The sequence below is a fragment of the Crocodylus siamensis genome, chromosome 9 (assembly GCF_052110815.1).
Source record: "Crocodylus siamensis isolate JL-2025a chromosome 9, ASM5211081v1, whole genome shotgun sequence".
NCBI lineage: Eukaryota > Metazoa > Chordata > Crocodylia > Crocodylidae > Crocodylus > Crocodylus siamensis.
Genome location: NC_143403.1, coordinates 17,969,265 through 17,985,596, shown reverse-complemented (window position 1 = coordinate 17,985,596; position 16,332 = coordinate 17,969,265). Strand labels below are relative to the sequence as shown.

The following is a 16,332-nucleotide window of genomic DNA, read 5'->3' as shown; positions in this document are numbered from 1 at the left end:
GATCCATGTTACTATTGTCTTGTGCAGACTGAGATGATTCTGACATTTAATAGCAAAAATAAAGAGTGCTTATTTGCCTTAATGGAAGCTGCATGTGCTTATCTTTAGCAACGATGTGGGTTTTTAAAAGTTTTTCTATCTGTTCAATCAATATTAAAGCATACTGGAAACTGGCTTCTACCAATTTCCACTGGGCTCCAGCATTGTTAAAGAAATACAAAAGATACCACATTTCAGCAAGACGGCTGCCCCAGAACTAGGTTCAGAGATGCCAATTAAACCCTCAGGTTGTATACGCCATTCTTTTATACACAGTAGCAAATATAACTTATACCTTGTACATTTTCATAGTATTGCAAAGCAAAATTATTACTTATTTAGCAATTTGTGGTGGTTATAGCTTATTCAAGCATCAATGAAAAACTTCTAAAGACATAGCAGTAATAGACAAGAACTTAGGTAAGAACTTAGTCTCAGTATTATTTTTTCTCCATTTGCTATTCTAGTCCAATGACATCCCATACATGAATATTTCTGGTGAAAAAATACAACCACCACTGAAAACCCCCCAATATAAACAGATGCAGGAGCAACTCACTGGCAACAGATATTCTGTACCACCAGTCCCATTACTAACCAGAACCATAATCTATCTTGACAAATATCAGTTCCCATATAAAATTCTTTAAACTAAAAACCCACACAAAATGCATCCTTACTACTGCAAACATTGTAACACTTGTCTTACCTGAGTATCCAAAATGAAATTTTGCAGACAGCCTACGAAATGCCTGTGTTGTAATTGGGGATAGGAGTATGGAATTGATTCTTTGACACCTCCCAACTGAAGAACTTGGTTTGAACTCAAATACCTTCAAACAATGAGATGCATGATAAACATTATGATGAATTTACCTTTACCAAATGAACACTTGGTATAGGGAAAGTAAGTACCAAATACATCAGATTCCAAAGAATTATTTGAGGAATGGAAAACTTTGTACAAGAATATAGAAAAGGACCATATTCTCAGCTAGTATAAATTCACTAAGACAATGGCATCAACCTAAACCTGTAAATTAAGTGTGGGATTGTCAGCCAGAGCTTTGCCATGTGAAGTACTTTACTGAGAGCTAAAACCATGTGCGAACAAGCAAGGGGCATATGTTGCAATCTAGAAATCAGATTGCAGAACAAACTGTTTGAAGTTATTATAGATTCACATCCCTAAAGTAACCTTACTGAACACAGTGGAATTACTCCAGATTTACACAGATAACTCAGAGATGAATCTGGCTTTTAGTGTTTGTTATTTATAACTGTGTACCTAAGTTTTACAGAACTGAACAAATAAAACAGAATTGGGTGTCCCATCCTGTTCTCATTAAAGTAACAGAACTAATTCTGTGAGTACAGTTTGCAGGAATAAGCACTAATTGCTTGCTTATTGACAAGTGCCTGTCAAGTGAAAAGAATCCTCCTGTGGTGAAAACTCAGTACAGAGATTCAGGAGGGTCTTGTTCTACTCCTGGATCTACCACAAACTTATTCCATGACCTAAGGCAACTCACCCTCGCAAAACCACTTTGGGGCAGATTATGCTTATACAGAACTTTGAGGTCCTCAGGATGAACATCATTACAGAAATGCAAAGACTTTTTCTCATCATCTTGGCAGATAAAACATTCAAAGACATTAACTTAAAAATAATGTAACTAAGTCTCCAGAAATGTACCCTTACCTTCCTCCTTGGGGAATCAAGCCAGTGACCTCACAATTTGTGCGATCTTCAGTTGACAACCATTTACCAACTCCTTCCATCTCTGAAACAGTTGCTGCGCTGCAGTGATCCAATGTGAATCGAACATCCTGTGCCAAAACAGAAGGTCACTACTATGCTGCAGAGCCAAGAGCCGCAGTATACTCCAACTGAATGTGTTCACGTGTTGGGCCAAATTTTTAGCTTCCCTCTCTCTACAGGGCATCACACAAATAAAGATTTGGACATTTTCTGTTCCATTTTCAACAATGTTACCAATGGTCAAACAAAACAATACTACTCCTAAAAATGCTACATTTACAAATGAAAACTCTGCCTTTGTGTAGGGGGTTGGATCAGATAATTCAAAGCCTTTTGCAACCCTGTGACTTTATGAGTCTACCCCCTCCTTCAAAAGGCAACAACTATGCATGCAATTCCATCCACTTTGTGCACTGACTCACTATGATCGTGCTCTGACTCTAATTTGTGAAAGTTTACAAGGTAGACAAATGTGAAGTTTACAGTATATGCAAATGCTAACTTGGAAGCTGGAAAGCCATAATGTGGAAAACAAGCAACTGACCTGGCCATTAGTTCGGACTTCAAGATGATGCCACTTTTTGTCTGTCACATTCAGGTGACTTGGGAACTGCAACATCACTGTACCTGAACCATGGTTCATTTTTAAAATGGGGATACCAATGGAAAGTTCTAAGAAGACAAGAATAAAACTATGTCTTTTAAATCCAGCTGCAAATATTTTCCCACTGTTGATAAAGATAATGAGACATATCGTGAATTTATTAGTTCAATGGTTATTATTAGCTAGAAGCTAGTGGGCTAAGTGCAAAAATTATGGGGTTAAATTCTATGGCACATACTGTGTGGGAGGACTGCCTACTGGTCTTCTGTATTTATAAATGCAGTTTCGATGCTAATTACTTTCAAATCGAATCTGCTACCTGGATTTTGCAGAGAAATTATACTGCCAAAAATATTTTTCTTCCTTTAATCAGATTCAAAGCGAGCACTGAAATGTATTTCTTACTAAGATACTCTCACTATATATATTCTAAATTAAACACTATTATTATTTATATAGACACATGCAGGTTTTAGTACATTAGAGTTATATGTAACTTCAAAACAGTAAATTATACGTATGCGCAGGTTCTGTTATGATGGTGCACTGGGACTGAATTCATCCATCTTAAATCATAGTCTGTCAAAGAAAATATGCTGCAGAAATGCCCTGAAAACTGAAAGAATGTTAATAAGTGGATTTCTGTTTTCAAACCACATAAGAATGACAAGCAACTAAGACTACTTCAAACAAGTAATACCTGTCTCCGTTATTCCACTACATTATTTCCTTGTGGGATTTCTTTTTATAAATATGCCTGTTTTGTTTGCACTGGTTTCTTTAGCTCTGTGAATGGGCTTGGAGCCATTAAGTGCAGGCTATAAAAATACCCACAATGTCAAACAAAAACATACTGCCTGAGAACCCTTCAAGAGACTTCTTCTCATTTTTCTAACATCTTGCACCCAAGAGACGAGATCTATGCCTAAACTTGGGAGTTAAGCTGTCTATTAACTCAGACAGAAGTTAAAAATTCACACTATAAGTACTATATTGTCCATGGAACATCAATTCTTAGAGAATCATTACTTCAATTCCCTAAGAAGTATTTAGTTTTGTACACAATTGCAGAGAATCAGTACCTATTGCAATGAAGTTTTCTGTATTCTCAGGCTCTGGATCCGATAAAGGACCACTGTACAATAAAAGTCCATCTGGAACCTCAGTAATAAACTCTAGGGATAGTAAGCTCTCAAAACAAGGCTGGATGGGACGAAACCATGCATATCCATTTCCATGGAAACTGAGCTTAGTCTGCTGGCATTCAGGTCCATGAAATGAAACAGGACAACGACATCTGAAAGAGCAAATTAGAAAAAGACTACAGCAAAAAAAATAATTGCCAAAATCAAAACACTCTTATATTCAGCTTATCTTTAAGACTACAGAGCACTGGTTGATGTGGTACAGAGCTTTAGAGTGGTAACAGTGAAGCATGATGAAGCTTTGTATTTAAGTTCAAGCCTTACCATAGTTCAAGATGCCTATTAAAATACCTTGAGAAATATAAAGTGATTATTTGTTCCATTATCCCAAACGAAACTAAAAAGATATATTTCTGGAAGCTTTATGATACTGCACGTGAACAGTCAGAAACATACAACAAGAGCAAAGAGCTACCGGCTGTTGTTCGTAACATGAAACGTTCCACACCAGATCGCTCCAAATACTCATATAACATCAGTGTAAACTGACATTTAACTGAAGGCAGGTGAACTACACTGATTTACATCAGCTGATGTTCTAGCCCAGAAGGTTTCTAACTGAGCATATTCCCCGCACTTCCTCTACCCCTGGCTTAAGCAGCTTCCCATATTTTTCCTAGATATTTCCTACATTAGTATTACATTCTTAGAGAAAAACTAGAAAACCACTTTTTCCTTTTACACTGAGGCCCCTGACAGACACTAAGCTTAAGACATGATTAACCAGTTAATCATGTCTTAAATAGTATCCCATCTGCACATTCATTCAATTAACAGCATGGTAAAACGGAATAAAACCACAAAGTTATTATATAAATAATTATAACTTTGTGACTGGTTCCCATTGCACCTTAACTTGAACACGGGGCCAGCACTGATCAGCTGACTGGCACTCCCAGCCATGGGAGTATATTGGAGCCCTTCAAGGCCCTGGCGTGTCCCCATGACTGGGAGCATCAGTCAGCTATTAAGTGCTCTAGGTGCAGGAGTGCATCACAGCCCTTCAAGACTCTGTTGTGCTCCCAAGGCTGGGAAGCACTGGCCAGCTAACCAGCACATCCAGCTGCAGGAATGCAGTGGAGCTAAAGGCTTTCTTTTTCTAGGCCTGCACCTTGTTAACCCCTGTCCCAGGAGACAAAGTAATGGGAGATACTTGCCAGCAGCTCAGGGCACGGTATGAGAGAGGCGGAAAGAAGAGCCTGCATGGCTCATCAGCTGCCTTTTTTTTCAATTATGGCCAGCTGGTGACGTCAGCATCAGACGCCGGCAGGCAAGGATAAAAATGGCAGCCGATGCCGCGGAGGGGCGGATGGCACAGGGAAAGAGCTGCAGCCATCACCAGCAACAGAAGGGACTCTCCCACGGGACCCATGGAGCTGGGCAAGCAGGGACAGATGCTGATGGGACCGGGAGGAGCACCCCGGCAGGAGCCCTCATGGGACAGCAAAGGAGCAACAGGCATGCCGGCCGGAAGCATCGCTGGAGCGGCACCCGGAGACAGAGCTGACCCCAGGTGGGAGTGCGGGGATGACAGGGTGTGGAGGAAGTCACGTCAGAGGGAAGAAGACCCCGGGCGAGCCGGAGGGGGTTTGCAGTTGGGACGGGTATCGCCGCCGGACCCCAACTGGATTGATGAGCTGACAAGAGGGAATACTGAAGGCAACGGTCAGGAAGAAAGTAACCCACACAGAGCCCAGAGAATGATAGAAAGGGAACAGGGAGTGTTGGGTTGCCCCGTATTTTTTTTGTTGAGTATTTAGTTACCCTGGATGACGGGACATAGGGGAAGGGTGCGGATTCCCCGAGGAGCGAGGCTATAGAAAAGTCTCGGAGGGTTTACTGTTCCTGTTTTTTGGTACGTTCCCTGAAGGAGGGGTGAAGGCGAAGGTGAAGGGGGCTTAGGGGCAGGCCCATATGGGTAAGCGTGGCAATAGGCTACGGATGCCCAAACACTAAGTTGGAAGGTATTACCTGTAAGGGGGGAAAAGGCTGACAGACGAATGGAACACCGAAGGAGGCGTAGGGCCGGGGTGTAGGGGTGGTGGAGCCCCATGACCGCCAGGTGAACTACAGGCCACCGAGTTTACTCAACAAACAACCCCGCACACTGATGAACAACAAGTTGTGGCAGGCAAGTACAGGGTTGGAGACTCGGCAGGAAGACATCTACTCAGGCAACAACGCGAGTCCGTACGGAGCTTGACGTCTACCACCAGAGCGAAAGCTGCCCGAGAGCGGCTATTCGAAACCCAGTGGTCACAACCCCCTTTCACATTTAAAAAAGAAAAATAAAGTACAAAAAGCTGTAATACAAATGTTCTCACCTGTAGCCGTTCAGTGTGTCAATACATGTTCCACCATTGAGACATGGGTTCTGGGGGTAGGAAGCACAGGACTGATGAACTTGGTCTCTAGCTGAACAGGTGCAAACTGTGCTGATGTTGGTTGTTACAGAGACAAATGACACACTTCCAGCATCCACGACAGTTGGGGTGTCACTCACAATGAAGTAGTTTGTACAACCATTGCTCCCACTGCAGTCTGTCTTCCTACATTCATCTATATCGATCTGTGAAACGTTCACTTTTAAAGCTGATTGAATCTAAGGAAAATGCAGTTAGTAAATCATTGCCTGGTCCTACTGGACTGTTTTCATTTATTCCTTTGTTTCTGAAAAAATTATGCAATCATAAACTTTATGGAATCCATTAATTTTAATACTTTATGGAATACTTTAATTTCTTGAAAATTGTTCTTGAAAATTGTCTAACAGCCTAGATTTCATAAGCAGCTGAAATGACTTATCAAATAAAGGAAATTATATTATCTATTCAGGGTTTGAAAACATTAAGAGTAGCAATATTTCTTAGAATTAAATCATCACCATATAATATTAAGGGCCTCAGTTTTATCCCTGTTTTATGCTACTCTTAAAGCAGACTAAGACAAAACTAGACTTGGATCCAAGCAACTGTGTGTATTTAATAAGCTGTTATTTTGAGTTATAAAATCTATGAGAAAAAGAGTAAAATAAACTCCAGAAGTCAAAAACAAAAACAGCATTCTCTTTTCATTTCACTATTGCCTTCACTCCAATCCACCATTCCAATAAGACCTTTGGCCTGTATAACCACCTATTTGATACGTTTCTAAATATAGTGACATGTATTGAAAAAGAGATCCCCGAGAGCATGAATTATACTACACAGTGACATGATGCATCCTGTCAATGCAGTTGTGGGCCATGCTGTCAGCATCTATCAACCACTAGTGAGGATTCTGTACACAGATTTAGACAGCTTTGCAGCAGTCTTACAGAAAAAGATGGGGCATATAAACAATCTTGGTTCCTTTGCATTATTGGGATGGCTGATTTTTGTTGCTTGCTAAAAACAGTTATGATAAAGTCCTATCCAAAGGGGACTAACAAATAACCTTTTATTTATTAAAATTTTAAATTAATAATAATTTCAGAGTTTCTACCAATGTTCTGTATGGGTAGTTAACTAAAACTCTTGCACACAAGATGAGAGAGGCATTTTCTACTCATGGTTTACATTCTATAAGTAGAGAAAGTCTTGATTACTAACAAGACCAGTCACTAATTTTGGAAGGTGGGAGAGAAAATTAAGAGAATACTATTTCTTAATTATACGATGTAACCCAAAAAGGGTCCACTTGTTCTCACTTTAACGGATCACACTGCTGTGCAATATGGAGCAGTCTATTTGATATTTCTGCAACTTTCTACTTTGTTATCAAAATAGCTCCATACATAAGCAAAAGAAAGTTGTAATTTTGCAAAAACAGTTTCTGCCCCTCTGGTATTATAACTTTGGCCACTGGGTTTTTAGAATACTAATGGACAAATAAAAAAAGATACCATATGTATTTTGCAGTCTGATAATGGGTAGGCAAGGAACAAGCTGTGACTTCTGATCCTGATTGGCTAAGAATTGTACACAACCCATCAAGATCCAGAATGACCTGGATAAACTGGAGAAATGGTCTGCAATCAATCAGATTCATGCAGACTTGTATGATCAGGGGGCAGCAGGGCAGGCCCTACGAGGAGAGGCGACAGGACCTGAACCTGTTCAGCCTCCACAAGAGAAGGCCAAGGGGGGATCTAGTGGCCTGTTACAAACTAGTCAGAGGGGACCAGCAGGCACTGAGAAAGTCCCTGTTCCCCCAAGCACTACCAGGAGTGACCAGGAATAACGGTCACAAGCTGGCAGAGGGTAAATTTAGGCTAGATATCAGGAGGTGCTACTTCACGGTCAGGGCGGCTAGGAGCTGGAACCACCTTCCAAGAGAAGTGGTGCAGGCTCCTACCTTGGAGGTCTTTAAGAGGAGGCTAGATGTACACCTTGCTGGGGTTGTTTGACCCCAGTACTCTTTCCTGCCATGGCAGGGGGTCAGACTCAATGATCTGCTCAGGTCCCTTCTGACCCTAGAAACTATGAAACTATGAAGATGAGATTCAACAAGAACAAGTGCAAAGTCCTGCACTTGGAATGGAATAAGTGTATGCACAAATACAGACTGGAATGAGTAGCTAGACTGCTGTACTGCAAAGAAGGATGCTGAATGAGCCCACAGCGTGCTCTTGTTGCAAAAAAAGCTGAGACCACACAGGGCAGTATCAATACAAGTGTCACTTACAAATCAAGGGAAACGACTCTTCCACTCTATTCAATACAGATGAGGCCTCACCTGGAAAACTGTGTCCAGTTTTGGGTCCCTCACTTCAAGAAAAATGTGAACAGATTGGAAAGAGTCCAGAGTGATAAAAGTGATTGATTAGAGGCCTGGGAAGCAAGACGTAATGAGGAATGGCTGAAAACCCACTTGGGGAAGAGAAGACTGAGCGGGGATTTGATGACAGTCTTCAAATGCCTAAAGGGAAATTATAAAAGGGATGGAGATAAGCTTTGTAGGGACAGGATTAGGAGCAATGGTCTCAAACTGCAGCAGAAGTTTAGGTGGAGATTAGGAAGAAATTTCTGCCTATGAAGGTAGTCAAGCATTGGAACAAACTACCTAGAGAAATTGTGGAACCTCCAGTCCTGAAATCTTCAAGAGTAGATTAGACAGACACCTGCTCTTGGATGGTTTGGTCAGGGATAATTCTGCCTCAAATAGAGGACTAGACTTGACCTTCCCAGCTAGCCCTACGTTCCTATGATCCTGTATTTTCAGAAAAGTTATGCCCACCTTTTCTCCCACCCTGACTATTTTATCCATCCTGACATATCTTGTCTTTCAGGCTGCAAGCTTTTTCTAGTATGGTTTATTACCATATTTACCTGAATCCAAAGCAACTCTGACTTTAAAATGATGCCCTAATAATTGGATTCTATACAGGAAAAATGTATAAGTTTTCCATAATTTTTTCATGTATAACATCTAATGATTGGAGGATGGTGTTAAGTTTTATCCCCCCCCACACACACATAAACACACATTGCAGAGTGGCAGGCAGGCAGTAGGGGGACAGCCAGCATGGGTATCAAATGCCTGACCCCTGACCCTTTCCCCCCTGCACCTGCTCCCCCCCCCCGCCACTTCCCCCCCACTTATCTCCTCTCCTGGTGTCAGAGTGCCCTAGCACCCACCCCCCCAGCATCTTCCCCCACCACACACACATGGCCCACTCCACTTGTCTCCACTCCAGGGCCTGCCCCCTTCCTCCTCCTGCCCAGCACTGTCTCTGCTCCCCCACACCCACTACCCCTTCTGCCCCCTCCAGCCTCTGCTCGCTCACTGCTGATTACCCTCTGACTCCAGCTTTGGCCCTATTCCAGCCTGGGCTACAGAGCACATGGTAGCTCCAGCCACAATGCAGCTGTACAGCACTGGTTATGGTGGTACCAGCTTTGGCTCCAGCTAAGGCTGCTGCATGGCTGGGCTGGGGCCAAAGCAACCATGTACTCCATGTGCCAGGCTGGAGCAAAGCCAAACCTGGAGCCAGAAAACAAGTAGCAGTAGTGGGTAGGCAGAGGCTGTAGCTTTGATCAAGTCAGGGCCAGTTGGAGCTGCAGTGGTCATCTGCTCCCCCAACCCTCTGCATGAATTCAAATCCACAGAGACATTTTCCCCACCCTGCACATTGAATGAGGGGACCACCTTGTCATGGATTTGAGTAAATAAGGTAGTTGCTGCAACCTGGAGCAGAAAGCATGGAGCACAGCCCCAGCCCAGTCCTGTAGCAGCAGTGTTGGCACCTCCCCACTGCTACAAGGCTTGGCTGGAGCCATGCTCAGCACTCTGGGCTGCAGCAGGGATGGAGCCTACCAGCACCATAGCAGAGGTATGGAGGGATGTGGGTGGAAGGGCAGGTGAGGGGTAGAGACTTTGGGGGCCTGAAGCTGTGGGGGGTAAGGGGGAACACAGGTGGCAAAGGACAAATTGCATGCCTGCCCCACTGTCTCCACACTGCCTGCCCCCTACCACCTGCCCCTCTACTACCTGTCTACCACTGCTCCCTCCTACACCTGCCTCCTTACTGCCTACCCCATTATGGTCTGCAGTAGTGTGGGAGGGGGGGCGTAAATTTAAGACAATCATCCAATAATTAAATTCTATACAAGGAAAATTATAATAAATGTATACATTTTCCCTGTAGAGAATTTAATTAGTGGGGGGTTGTCTTAGATGCAAGTAAATAAGGTAAATGCTTCTATAGCATCTAACCTATCTCGGTTGGCCTCAGGCACTCCTGTGATAATTATACTTAATAATAATACACTTCATAAGGATAGAGGCAACTAATGACAACTAAAATGATAAGATCTGAAAGCAAGGATTGCCTTCTTGCAACTCAAAAGTAGAATACCTATTAAAATTAAATATTATGTAAAAAGGTGCACAGGAAAGAAAACAAATTCAAATAAAAAAGGACAAAATTTTGTATAATAGGTTTTCACTTGAGCAAAAAGTAAATCGGTAGGCCTGGCATGCGCCTCCATAGTAAATGACTCTTGGATGTTCATTGTATATCTGCACAAAACACCATACATAATGTTAAGTTTGCTGAAGTAAACCTGGAGCACATACCTTGCTTTTAAATGCTGCAACATCACCATGCAATTTCTCTGGTCTGTAATATGAAGAGCTGCCATGAACTGCAAATCTCAAGTCTGTGTGTCTCCTGTCAATGTTCATCACACTGAAGATATTGATATCACTAGGTTGAGCTGAGAAGATTTCTGCCAGTAGCTCCTGAAACTGGTCATGTTTATTTTTCCCATGCTCATCTCTCTTTATAAACTCCTCTGCTGTGACATCTGCATTTGGGATTCATAAATATACCAAAATTAAACACCTAAAGACACTGGTTACTCTCTCAACTCACCTACCAGGTAGAACTGCAGGTGTATCTGTCCTACATTAATACCCAAATATAGCGCCAGTCAATCTCTTCCTGAAAAGCAAACTGACCTGCCAGACGTACAGTGGCTGAATTATATATGGCTTCATTTTCCAACTCTTTGACATGGATCTGTATTGTAGATACAACATCAGGCCAGACTCCATCTGAAACTCTGACTTTGAAGTCATATGTCCCCTGAGGAGCATTATCCACCATTACCAGAGAGCCAGTCTTTTGATTTAATCTGAAAAACCTAGAAGTAATCCCCAGAATCAAGAAAAAAAACCTAATGAATCATATTGGAAACATTTTGCATGTACTTTCTAAAGTATACACACTGCACAAGCCCTAGAAGGCTGCTATGCAGGCTCTGTTGTCAACTGATCCATTTGGAATTAAAAATCAACCTCAGAAATGTACTAGAGCAAAAACCAAACTGAACCTAACTGGCCCCTTTGGTGTGTACCACGAGGAAGCTTCAAATGGGAACTACTCTGACATGCCCGTGAAACATGATGAAGGCGGTAGTATTCTGTGGTTATGAAGGTGCTCTATAACCAATACGTTCTCTCTACACTACTTTAGATACTGTACCATAATATGCTGCCAGTATTCACTGTAGACGTAACCCGAATTGAACAGAGCCATGTCTGCTAATGAAGTGGTGAATTCAGCTCTGGAAGAGCAGCACAATCACTCTCACTTATGATTGGCTGCATTATTTTTCTCTTTCCCATGTGTGCCCAGATAGAATGCGACTATAATAAGTGGAGGCAGGATCTCAAAAATGAAGCTTATTTTAGCATTTTTTTCTAAAATTTAACACATCTTTAAACACACAGAAAACTGATGGGAAGCTCTACTTAAAAATCAATAGCATTGTGTGGCCCTATATTATTTGGGATGAGGAAAAATACTGAATACATAAATTCCTTCTAATCTAGTTACCCAAGTTAAAATGAAAAAGCATATTCAGGCAGCACATTGCTCGTTATGTGCGATAATCCTGGCTTTATGCAGATAACATAGAGAAATCACATGGTGAGTAAAATAATTACAAAAGCATAAACATTAAATATTACTCAGTTTGACACAAATACAGTCCTCACTTGAGCATTTTTCCTTCAGAGAGAAATGTTTTATTGTCCCAGTCATCCTGATCTGGTGCAAACACTTCCCCAAGCTCTGTTGTTGACCATTTTCCTGTTGAGATAAATTATAATAAATCTGCATTTAATTTTTGTTTTTCAAAGGGTTTTAAATTCCACTGCATTCATTACTACATTTATCATTTTCATATTCCTGTTAGATTCTGGTGAAGGTTATGAACCAAGCTTCTTGAAATAGCGTACTGCCTGTAGTCTGCTTTCTCCTACAAACATATGTGAAAGCTAGGCAAAGACCAGAAATATAGCGCAAAAAGCAACAAGAAAAGAAGAATAATACACTTATGAACTGATTTTCAGACCAAAAAATGGGCTAAACCAGAATTTAAAGATTCAGAAATTCTAATAGGAGGCAGCTATTTCATACTGTATCACTAGTGCAGAGGTTCCCAACAATTTGAGACTCAAGACACCACTCATCAGATTCAAAGCACCCTTCCGTAACTTTTGTGAACTGAAAAGCACTCCATTTCAAAAACAAAATTCATTTTTTACAGGAATTTCCTCCTTACAGAGGTGGCAGGCAGTAGGGACAGGGCAGCTGAACAAGGAGAGCTTCAACCCCACCTCACACCCAAAGCTTGAGCCTGCCTTTATCTGCCTGTATCTACTTACCTCCTTACACTTCCTACAGTAACCTTCAAAGGACCTCACAGCATACTGGTTGAGAATCACTGCACTAGTGTAATCTAGACTTAAACCAGTACAAAGCAACCCAGTAAAAGGAGGAGTTTCTCATGGTACAGAACCATCATAGCACCTCTTATACTGCACCTTCTCTGAACAAGAGTCCAAGTGTATGATTTCAGAGGAAAGGGCATGGACAATAATGCCTCTTACTGCATCATTTCTTGCATCTAATTTTGGTTCCCTGTAGCTGAAGTAACAAGACAGCCGACTGGCTGCTCTAGCAGAGAGGAAGAAGAGCTAACAGAGAACAGCACCAGGATGAGGCTGCACATTAGGTTTAATGTTGTTTGTACAATTTATCTGCACAGATTATCCGCAGACACCGTATGGCAAAAAATATACAAACTTCTTTAAATTCAGGTCTGGAGTCAGAGTTTATTCAGGCAAGCCCTACTTAACTTTCAGCTGCTTTTCACCCTCATTTCAAACAGAACTAAACAAAACATTTTTGGTGAACAGTAAACTTGCAGATTTAGGGGACATCAAAACCTGTTTGTAAAATTAAGGTCAAATTAAGCACATTTTCAGGTTTGGCTGAAAATATTGGGGGAAATGAAAGAATTCATTCAAAGGCAAAATGATTTGCTTTTAACTGAAAGAATTCTTTTCAGTTTGACCAGAGCCAGGTTTTCTTGGACTGGACTGAAGAAATCACTATACACCCTACTCTAATTTCATATGCTATCAGAAAACAGCAAACAAACAAGTGTTATTCAGTAGAAAAAATACAATGTAATTGCTGAAATACATAGTAAAAGCTATAGTAAAGTTTAAGATTAACATTTTCTAATGTTTTTATTCTAACTTTCCCTTACTTCCACTCCTGATCCAGTCCCAGGAGAATCTTTTGCTGAAAACTTAAATAAAAATAAATCATTTCTGAGAATCCTGAGCATTAAAAAAAAGTTGTTATATATAATTTTATTGCTTTTAAGCAGGTAAAAAGCATACACATTAAAAACATAAGATTTGTATTGGTTGTAGATGCCAAATGACGTTTTCCACACTTTGGCCCATACATTCAACCCACTGAATCATTTTGTTTATCTGTAGATTTAGGGTTTTAGTAACTGATAACTGTACAAAACACAAAATATTCAAAACAAAGAAACTAAATTAATAGCAAGCCAAATTTTACATTCTCCACCCATCTGGCTGCATATCTGAACAGCACTTACCTCTATGTGTGTAGACAAAGACTTCCTTATGGCCTGCTGCATGGCTGTTGTCATTCTCATCACCAATTGTTATGGTCAGTGTGTTTGTAGCACTCATAGATGGAGTCCCACTATCTGCTATAATTACTGGCAGATGAAATACCTTCTGCTTTTCTCTGTCAAAAGACCTCAGAGCCTTGATGGTGGCTGTGTTATTTCTGTTGTCAGTAAGTGAAAAATCCAAAGAATTCTGATAACTTAGTGGCAGTGAAAAAGTAAAAGGTGGTCCATTTTCATCACTGTCTGGATCGAAAGCATGAAGAAGCTTTGAGGTATGGTTCATATACACTACCTGAGGCCCATGTGTATTTTCCCAAACCACGGGCATGTAGGGTGCTTCAAAACATGGCCCATTGTCATTAATATCAAGCAAGTTAATCAGGATTGTAACACTTCCAGTTTGGGCAGGAATCCCTTGATCTGAAGCCTGTATAATTAAATGGTATTGCTGAATAACTTCACGGTCCAGTGCACTTGCCACAGTCACATAACCCTGTTGATCAACTGCAAATTGACTCAAAGGATCTGAATCTGATCTAATAGAATATATAATATTCCCATTCACACCAGAATCCTCATCTGTGGCTTTCACTACAGTGACTGGAGTACCTACAGGTATGTTTTCAAAGAAAGGGCTTGTATGAACAAACTGAGAACCGAATACTGGACTGTGATCATTACAGTCTTCAACCTCAATCAGGCAAGTTGCGATGCTGGAAAAATCAAGATCTTCCACTTTAATAGTGAGGTTAAACCACCTTTCATGAGGTTTCTCATAATCCAAGTGCTTTTTCAATCGGATAGCTGCACGCTGATCTTCTTTAGCATTTTCAATGTAAAACTTCTGATCTGGATCTCCCGCAATGATGCTGAATGTTAAGCGAGCATTTTCCCCAGTGTCCGCATCTACAGCAGATAATTCCATAACTTCTGAGTTGACCGCACTGTTTTCAGGAATCACCACCTGCCAGACCTCTTGAGTGAATTTAGGTATATGATCATTGACATCTGCAACCCATATGGTGGCAGTACCAGTTCCTGTCAACCCTCCCCCATCTCTTGCTTCTACAATAAGAAGGTATTTTTCAGTCCTCTCTCTGTCTAGCATCCCCTCTGCCACATGGACTGTACCAGTACTGGGGTTAATATTAAACATATCAATGTCAAACCCATTTTTTGCATTCTCAATCATCCTGTAAGTCAAAACTGCATTAAGACCAACATTTGGGTCATCTAAATCTACAGCTGTCATTTCCATGACCAACGTGTTCGCAGGAGAATTTTCAAAGACACTCCCATTGCAATTGTTAGGCATGCACACGAATGTGGGGGCATTATCATTTATATCCCACACATTAATAATTACATCAGCAAATCCAGTAAGTCCTTCTCCTCCCTCATCAGTTGCCAACACAACGAATCTCCATAGTGCTCGCTCTTCTCGGTCCAGAATCTTCTGAGAGTAAATGCTGCCCGTGTTTTCATCTATGGCGAAGACTTCAGCTGCCCCATGTCCATGCAAGGAATACCTCAAATCTCCTCCATCCACACTGCTGTCAGGATCATTTGCTGCAACCTATGAAGGGGATGCAACAGTTTAATGATACAATACATATTTCTGAATTATATCCCATTTGCTACTATGTCCTGAAAAAGAGATGCCAATGAAAGTGCAGCATATGCTCCTAATAGACTGATGACAGGTGGTAGAAAATAGATATTGCTACTTCACACTATAGCAATCTATTTTGTGTGTTCATATGATTATTCAAGTAATTGAACTGTGGAATAATAGTCTATCACTTTTTATGATAATATTATATACCATACCATAATCATTTTCTTTATAAAACTGCATGTGTATCTACCTACAACGCACTTTCTTTAAAGAACTAAATTTAACATTTAAATTTAAATTAACCGATTAGAATAATAATGCTAGAAATATGTTGCTCTATGAAAATACCAGTAAAGGAAGTTCATAAAATACCTGAAGTACAAAGACTGGTAACCCATCCAGTTCTTCAATAATACTTCCATAGTATTCACTGTTAGAGAAAACTGGGGCCTCATCATTTTTATTCACTAGGCTGATGATGATAATTGCATAATCCTCCCATTTACCATCAGAGGCCAATAAATGTAGTTCATACATTTTGGCTTCTTCATAATCCAGTGGTTGAGCAATAAAGATGGCTCCTGTTTCCGGTTCAACATCAAGTACGCCACCAATATTTCCAGCTGTGATCTGGTACCTTAGTTTAGCATTTGTTC

The 16,332-nt window shown here is 40.9% G+C and overlaps 1 protein-coding gene across 1 annotated transcript in view; it reads right to left on the bottom strand.

The window, feature by feature from the left end:
• The window catches only part of LOC149857179 (neural-cadherin-like), a 136,619-nt gene that overhangs the window by 26,807 nt on the left and 93,480 nt on the right, over window positions 1-16,332 (bottom strand). The window contains exons 17-26 of the mRNA XM_090063271.1: window positions 16,049-16,332; window positions 14,020-15,634; window positions 12,095-12,188; window positions 11,054-11,238; window positions 10,670-10,899; window positions 5,935-6,212; window positions 3,488-3,702; window positions 2,346-2,473; window positions 1,742-1,869; window positions 749-872 (exon numbers count right to left, since the gene is read on the bottom strand). Of these exons, the coding sequence (XP_089919397.1) occupies window positions 749-872; window positions 1,742-1,869; window positions 2,346-2,473; window positions 3,488-3,702; window positions 5,935-6,212; window positions 10,670-10,899; window positions 11,054-11,238; window positions 12,095-12,188; window positions 14,020-15,634; window positions 16,049-16,332 (3,281 nt within the window). The remainder of the gene's footprint in view (window positions 1-748; window positions 873-1,741; window positions 1,870-2,345; window positions 2,474-3,487; window positions 3,703-5,934; window positions 6,213-10,669; window positions 10,900-11,053; window positions 11,239-12,094; window positions 12,189-14,019; window positions 15,635-16,048) is intronic.